We start from the raw sequence: 8,209 nt of genomic DNA, 5'->3' as shown, positions 1-8,209 counted from the left end.
CATACCTCTTTGTCTGTGAAGTGAGATTTATCTTTCTCTTGTTCTGGAGTTAAATAGAGAATTTTCTCCTCTGTAGTATAAAAGTTAAAAACAAAAAATGTTAACCTGGCTCACAAAGTACTAACAGATATAAGCTCTGCAGGAGATCAGATAAGAAAAGGATTCCTGGACTAACTACCAAACCTTCCCACAAACATCTCAGCACACCAAGTACCTGGTACCCCGTCCCTGTACAAGGAAACATCAGACATTCATGATATAGCCCATATTCTTGGCTAATCTAATGATGAACGGGCATTATAAAGCTAGGGGGTAGGATAGTGGGGGTGACCACATGACCCACGACACTTAGATGTTACCTTAAACTGTCTGAAACAAAGGATTTCTGAACAGAGAAATGTCACAGCAAAAATTATATTCTTTTTTTTTTTTTTACCTTCTGTGCCTTGGCAATGAAGAACGTATCTCATTATATCCAGATTTTCATAGACTATTAGAATCTCTACAGCTCCCATTTCCAAAGCCTTTAGTGTATCTTCAACTCCAAAACAGTACTTGCCTGTGTCCTGGCTAATTTCATCAAAGTATCGCCCTGTGGATTAGGGACATAAGAATAAAATATATGGTGGCACCTGGTTTCCATGAACTTAACCAACTGTGGATTAAATATATTTAGAAAACTAAGCATGACATGCCAGTGTGTACTCTGGATCTGCAGGGAACATACACAGACCTGTCTTCATAATCCAAACAATAGCAGACTATTATTAATGTAATATTTACAATGTGCTAGATATTACCAATAATTAAGAGATAGTTTAAAGTACAGGGGAGGGTGTACATAGGCATATATAGTATACCACTTCTTTTAGAGCCTTTCACAGTTACGGATTTTGGTATGCACAAGATTTGAAATCATTTCTACCAGTCCTAATCGCTAACTATTAAAGAGGATTCCACTTTCAGTCCCAGACTTGGCAGCTGACGCACCAGAGCCTGTTCCTAGTACCTAGCTCTATGCTGCTAGGGACCATGAACAGGCATACATACCTTGGCCTTGAGTGAAGGAAGGCCAGGCTATAGGGCCAAGGAGACTGAAGGTTCACACACCATCTTTTGTTGACCTGCCTAAGTTGTCCCCAGTTGCCCTTTCCTGTACCCCTTTAAGGTTGGTACCGTACTTGAGAGGCTAACACAGAAGGGTAAAGGAACTCTCTATAAAACCCAGAGAGGAGACTGTATGCCTCCTCTTTGGATTCTGTGTGGGAGAAAAACAAAAAAAATTCTATACAAGTTCTTGTTTTGGGGTATACAATACTGGTCTTGTGAATGCCGCTGGGCAAGCACTGTATCAACTGACCCTCTTTCCCAGTAGCCCCTACTCTCAGCCCAGAGCCTCCCTCTCAAAGGCAGGCCAGCTGGAACTTGTGGCAATACAACCATCGTAGCTTTCTGGGTTATAGAAGTATATGTCATGTGTCCAACTGATACTACTTCTTTTTTTCCTTCAGTAAAAATGTTTAACTTTCCATTCTTTTACTCTTTATTTTAGTTTTGTTTGGGATAAGAGTCTCATATAGCCCAGAATGGCCTAACACTGTGACCAGGCATGACCTTGAACTCTTGATTGACAACCCCCCTCACCACAGCAAGTTCGGGGACCACAAGTGTGAACTACTATACCTAGCCCTTTCTTTTACACCTTCCCAGTGCCATGCATACACACCAAAGACATTTCACAGAATAAAAATAGTAGGATTTCACCGATACCTATTAATTTCTTCTCTTGAATGAACTTCACGTTGGAGAGAACCTCAGTAGATAATTCAATAGCTTGGTTGAATCCATTTTCACCACCATAGGATATATCAACTAATTTTAAAACTTTAGATTGCAACCTCTAACATAAACAGAAACAAAAACATTAGGACTTCAAATCTCTTTACTGAAATACCACTCTTAAAAAAATGTTATTGGACCCCTCGGAGCTAGAGTTATACCTATAACCATCTAACATGGGTGCTGGGATCAGACTTAGGTCCTCCGCATGAGCGGTGCTCACCCTTAACCACCGAGGCAACTCTCCAGCCACTGTTTCTAACCTGGGGCGTTTATGGCTGGAGGGCCACACATGCACCCTGCACTGGAATGAACGATCTCACAGGGAACCCTGCACTGGCAGTTCCCTTTCTCTTACCTGGTCAAACATGTCAGATTGACTTAGTTCAGTTTTAAAGTCAGCTGATCCAGCTAAAACCAGACCAGCCACATTCACTTTATCTCCAGAAATAAACAGCTGCACAGCAGTCTCTGCTACTTTCCGGACATAGTTATGCCGCTTTTCCATTCTTAAACGGGCAAAACGCAAGGCTGACTGGCCTCCTCTGCCTGTGACACAAAAGTGGTGGGAAAAGAGCAACTATTAAAAAAGTACAACAAGCCTTACGAAGCAAAAACAAAACAGCCAAACTAATCACCACCTCTGTCACTGCTACGTACAAGTGTGCTTATTGACAGTGACTACTGTGACAGACAGTAAAGGCCCCGACTGAGCGGCCCTCTCCGTACCGTGTTTCTTTGGGAGATCCACAGTGAATTTGTGCAGGACTTCTCTGGTGTTTCCCTGGAGAGTGCCAAAAAGAGCACCACTGCCGTCTATTACAATAAAACCAAACTTGCTGTCATCTGAAAGTAACGCTGTAAGAGCCTAAAACACAAACACAAGCACTACACAATGAACGCCAATACTTGGTTGACTCACCATGGTATCAATACTATGGGGGAGCAATTTATAGACCTCAGCTTTAGTACGTAATTCATTAGAGTGGTGGTTTCCATTCTGTAGGGAAGGATTTATTATTTACAGTTATAGAGTTAATTCTAGAGATAAGATGGTGGTGACAGTTCACACTACACAACTAAAAGCAGTCCAATTCCTTTTTTTTCCTTTTTTTTTCTTTTGATTTTTCGAGACAGGGTTTCTCTGTGTAGCCCTGGCTGTCCTGTCCTACTCACTCTGTAGACCAGGCTGGCCACAAACTTAGAAACCTGCCTGACTCTGCCTCTCAAGTGCTGGGGTTACATGTGTGCGCCACCACGCTCAGCATTTTTTTTTTAATTTTAAATTTATTTTATATACATGAGTGCCCTGTCTGCATACACAAGAGGGCATCAGATTCCATTACCGATGGTTGTAGCCACCATGTAGTTTCTGGAAATTGAATTCAGGACCTCTGAAAGAGTAACCAGTGTTCTTAACTGCTAAGCCATCTCTCCAGCACAGCGATTACCACAGTAATAACAGGAAGAAACTAAACAACCCAAAACCTATTCTTGGGCAGGCAAGATTTCTCAGCAATTAAAGGTGCCCAGTGACTATACCTGATCCCCAGAATCAACCTGGGAGGACAGAATCAACTCCACAGAGTTGTCCTGACCGCCACAGGCAAGCCACAGGGTCTGTCCCCCTTGACACATCCCGCCCCCACCACCCAACACATACAATCACGAAACTTGAGGTGGAGACAGTACAGTGTCATTCTAGAACTCCAGCAACTGGGAGGCAGACATAAGAGAATTTCAAGTTCAAAGCTAACCTGTACTGCATACTTAAGAGACCATCTCCAAAGCCAATCAACCAACTACAAAGCAACTACCAACCAAATAAAATGTCAACACAAAAATCAGTCTCTTCATTTTCATCATTTAATTTAGATAGATGTTGTATAACGCACACCATCTAAACTATAAAGATTTCATTTAGCATCTTGGTTCTTGCTTTTCTAGCATAGTACTCTGAAATGTACCTAAGGGTGCTTACACTCTGGGCCAGTGTCACCCGCTGCCAACTTTCTGTTACTATCAATGACCCCAGCCATTATTAGTACTATCAAGGTAAAATAATTTTGCAAGCTAATTCTATAGTAACAATTAAAGGAAAACAGTTAAATGTATTGTAAATTCCAGGAAACAACGAGTTAAAATACCAAAGCTTAATTTGGGGGTGGGGGGGTGAAACAGGGTTTCTCTATATAGCCCTGGCTGTCCTAGAACTCACACTGTAGAGCAGGCTGTCCTCAAACTCAAATCTGCCTGCCTCTTGAGTGCTGGGATTAAAAGCATGTGCCACCACTGCCCAGCTCAGTAGTTAAGTGTCTTAAAAAGAAAAAACCTACTGTGCTCAATTTGAAAAAGGGTTTTTTGTTTCAAAATGGGGTTTCTTTGTGTAGCCCAGGCTGGCCTTGAACTCAGAGATAGATTCACTTGCCTCTGCTTCCCAGAACTGGGATTAAAGGCGTGCACCACTACCACTCAACTAGTCTTCAAAGAGTTTTATTTTCCTATTTGTCTCTCCTGAGAGACATAGAAGCAGCCCTGGGACTCACTGAGACACTTAAGGCCTGAAACATCATTAACTGCCATACATCTTTAAACTTAAGAAATTATTCATTCCTTTTAAACCAAGAAATAAGAAACTTTCAATCTGGTGTGGTAACATAAGGCCATCCTTGGTTCTATCTGAGAACCTGTGTCAACACAATAAACTCCAATAGGGGTTGAGGAGGAGCTTAGTAGGTGAGGTGTTTGCTATGCATAAGGGCTTAGTTTGGAGTCCCAGTATCCATGTAAAAAATTGGGTTTGAGGGAATGTTGGGTGCTGGGGGTAGCTGAGTTTACACCCTTACTTAGCTCTACTAAGCATTTTAATGATCATTGAGAGAAAAGTGAAAACCATTTATGCTAATATAATAGCTGACATAAAGCCAGACAATACAGTCATCAAGTACTTTTTAAGTCAGAATGATCCAAAAATCTGTTTTTTGTTTGTTTGTTTTTTTAAACAAAGTTGATATAAGCAAATGTGTGAACAGAATTGCTAACAGCCAGAAGAGGCCTCTTGCCAGAACACTAGAAGCTAAGAGAAAATAAGCTAGATTTCCACACAGTTACCCAGGTTCAACTAGAATTGGTCTTCCTGTCAAGTTAGCAAAAGCCACCCACTGTAAACTGTGGACAAATGTCAACTCTAATCCCACCGCAGAGGTTAGTGTCAGGGTTGATGAAAGGCAAGAGGCTAAAGTGGGAGCCAGCTGTGAATTCCTGATTGTTTACTGTTGACTGATTTAGGTCAGTCTAATGAGGTTTCTTTCCCACCATTAACGTTCATCATAGTTAGCTCTGTCACTCAGGGTTCATAAGAACAGGAAAAGAGAAAAACCTGTCACTAAATGCATTTTATTTGCTTATCGCTAAAGGTGCAAAGATTATAGGTGAACAGCACTGCTGCATAGAGGCAGTCAATCAGAATCAGCCAATGAATGACCTGTCTCACCAGTTATCCAAAGCCAACTTAGCTGCTTCCCCAAACACTATGATGAGTAGTATAATAAACCTATGTTATTTTGAAAAAACTCATGATGGCCAGGTGGTGGCGGTACATAATTTTAATCCTAGCACTTGGGAGGCAGAAGGCTGGCAGGTATGTAAGTTCAAGGACAGCCTGGTCTTTAGAGTGAGCTGCAAGACAGCCAGGGCCACAAAGAGAAACTACAAAGAGGATTTGGTCTTGAAAGCCAAAAACGAAAACCAAAACAAACAAAAGCAGTCGTGATGGAGGCTGTCCACTTCAGAGGTAGAGGCAGAAAGATCAGGAATTCAAAGCTAGCCTCAGCAACATGGACTCTGTTGTCCACCCCAAACCCTCAATCCACCAAAAGAGAGAGAGAGAGAAAATACCTATGTAAAGGTCACAACTGTCAATAGTTTAGAAAATTGACTTCTTGAAAGATTAACTATTCTACATATATAACTTATAAAAATAAAAGCAAATCGTTACAAACACATCCCCCTGTGCATGAATGTTTAGTAACATTATTCACAGAAGCCAAACAGTGAAAACAACCCAAGGCACCAACTTATAAACACATAAATGATGTAGCTTATCAAAGACCACAGAGTGGTCAACTAGTACAAATACATGTATGCTACTGCGCGCGCGCTGCGCGCGCGCACACACACACACACACACACACACACAATTTTCTGAGTTCCAAGCCGACCTGGTCTACAGAGTGAGTTCCAGGACAGCCAGGGCTATAAGGGCTATACAAAGAAACCCTGTCTCAATAAACCAAAAAAAAAAAAAAAAAAAGAGAGAGAGAGAGAGAGAGAGAGAGAGAGAGAGAGAGATAGATAGATAAGAGTGTAGGATTCATTATCTGACTGCATAAGCCAATCTACTAATACCAAGTAGGGAGCTGGGGAGCTGAGAGGTAGAGAGCAGTGGGCAGGGCTGTGACCGCGCACGCTCTGCGCATGCTCTGCGCCCACACTTACCTCTGTATGAAACTTGTTGTCACACAAATACAATGATGTATTAATTGGTTTGAAAGGTTCAAAGTCAATGTTAACTTTCTTTTCCTTTCCTTCTTCTGTTACAATTGTTCCACAGTAAACAACCAGACCATTTGGAGGTACTGCAAAAGAACATAAACAATTTCTTCACTTTAATTATTCCTATAGCCATAATTAAAAAACAAAAAAAACAAAAAAAAAAAAACCAAAAAAACAAAAAAAACAAAAAACTCCACAGAAACTCTTAAGACTCACTGGCAAAATTCTCATCCTTATTGTAAAGCTTCCTCTGAGATGTTTCAATAGGATTTATTCCTTAAGTATATAGTAAATAGTACTTAGCACTCAATGGATAAGAAAGAAAGAAAGAAAGAAAGAAAGAAAGAAAGAAAGAAAGAAAGAAAGAAAGAAAGAAAGAAAGAAAAAAAGAAAGAAGGAAGGAAGGAAGGAAGGAAGGAAGGAAGGAAGGAAGGAAGGAAGGAAGGAAGGAACTGAAGGACATGGTGGCAGCTGGCTCACAGCAGGAAAGGCAGGACGGAGACAAAGCGAGAGGGCAAGGTTTACCTTTGTTATAAAGTTTGAGTCTCTGTTGTACAGATGTGATGGCTCCCAGGACTGAAAGGCGGTTTACTCGTGACTTAATGTTAGATGCGGTCCCAAACTCGTCTGCTAACATTTTTGCTACTCGTGAGATCTGGTCTTTGGGAGGAATGATGAGCGATATCATGCTCGTGCCATTGCTGCAGAGAGAAATGCACCGTTTAAATTCACGCGTACTATCGGGTACTATCGGGAACGTAAGATACAGTGAGGCATTCACAAAAACACACCATCTGAACAGTACCAGGAAGGCAGCAGCTACTTGAGCACATTGTCTAAAGAAAGCCTAACTAACAAGAGCCAGCCACAGTTTAGAAGAGAGTAGCTGCTCAATTCTCTTAACAAGGCCCTCAGTGGGACAGCCAGGAAGTATCTCACTCTCAAGGAATGAAGAGAGAAGGTTGTGGAGGACCCACAAGCTGCAATTTGTCAATAAATGAAACCTGTCAACAGTAGAGGCTGAGGTCCTGGTGGCTCTTAGTGGGGAGGCTATGTCAGAACAAAGAAACAAATTTCCCAAAGTCCAGACAAATATTCCAGTTAATATTACTCCTTTCTGAAAATCCTCAAATACTAATTCAGCATACCCAGCGTTTTCTTGATAGGAGAGTAATGCAATTCACAAACATCCCAGTTATGAAACAATTTGTAACTCAAGAATGTATTTTTTTTTTTAAGATAGGGTCTTTCCAGACTACAGGATCCGCCTGCCCCTGCCCCGCCCTGTGCTGGGGCTAAGCATGTGCTTTGATGGCATGTGCACTGATAGGATTAAAATGCTTTTTTCTAAGAGGACTACAGCGGCTAGGTAACTAAGAACACTTGCTTCACAATCATAATGACCTGTCGTGGGGATCCCAGAAGCCTTGCAACAAGCCAGGTGTTCTGCACATGCCTAGTAATACCATCTCCGAGGAGGGGGCAGACCAGACAGAAAGTCTATCACACAACACACATGCAAACACAAATTTCTAAAAGAATACACTAAAAGCCGAATTAAGTATGCAAACAAATTCAATTATCTACAACCACAAGATGAGACTGAATCACAGAGCACCTCTTTAACCAGTACTTTCATGGTACTTATCATTAGCTGCAGTTATGAAACACCTGGTTTCGCCAGGCAATGGTAGCACATGCCTTTAATCCCAGTACTTGGGAGGCAGAGGCAGATGGATTTTTGAGTCCGAGGCCAGCCTGGTCTACAGAGCGAGTTCCAGGACTGCCAGGGATACACAGAGAATCCTGTCTCGAA

The 8,209-nt window shown here is 41.6% G+C and overlaps 1 protein-coding gene and 1 non-coding gene across 3 annotated transcripts in view; one reads left to right on the top strand and one right to left on the bottom strand.

Moving 5' to 3' along the window:
- Positions 1 to 8,209, bottom strand: part of Etf1 (eukaryotic translation termination factor 1) — a 29,286-nt gene that overhangs the window by 4,505 nt on the left and 16,572 nt on the right. For both annotated transcript variants that reach the window (XM_052201367.1, XM_052201368.1), the window contains 7 exons: positions 6,919 to 7,094; positions 6,337 to 6,476; positions 2,569 to 2,707; positions 2,198 to 2,388; positions 1,771 to 1,900; positions 437 to 592; positions 6 to 70 (listed from right to left, as the gene is read on the bottom strand). In XM_052201367.1, the coding sequence (XP_052057327.1) occupies positions 6 to 70; positions 437 to 592; positions 1,771 to 1,900; positions 2,198 to 2,388; positions 2,569 to 2,707; positions 6,337 to 6,476; positions 6,919 to 7,094 (997 nt within the window). The remainder of the gene's footprint in view (positions 1 to 5; positions 71 to 436; positions 593 to 1,770; positions 1,901 to 2,197; positions 2,389 to 2,568; positions 2,708 to 6,336; positions 6,477 to 6,918; positions 7,095 to 8,209) is intronic.
- LOC127664280 (small nucleolar RNA SNORA26) lies at positions 1,156 to 1,275 on the top strand. The gene has a single exon (XR_007973137.1). It is a non-coding gene; the product is annotated as a small nucleolar RNA SNORA26 (small nucleolar RNA).

This window comes from Apodemus sylvaticus, chromosome 13, assembly GCF_947179515.1.
Source record: "Apodemus sylvaticus chromosome 13, mApoSyl1.1, whole genome shotgun sequence".
Classification (NCBI taxonomy): Eukaryota; Metazoa; Chordata; class Mammalia; order Rodentia; family Muridae; genus Apodemus; species Apodemus sylvaticus.
Note: the sequence above shows the minus strand (reverse complement) of the source record. Positions and strands in the feature narration are given on the sequence as shown.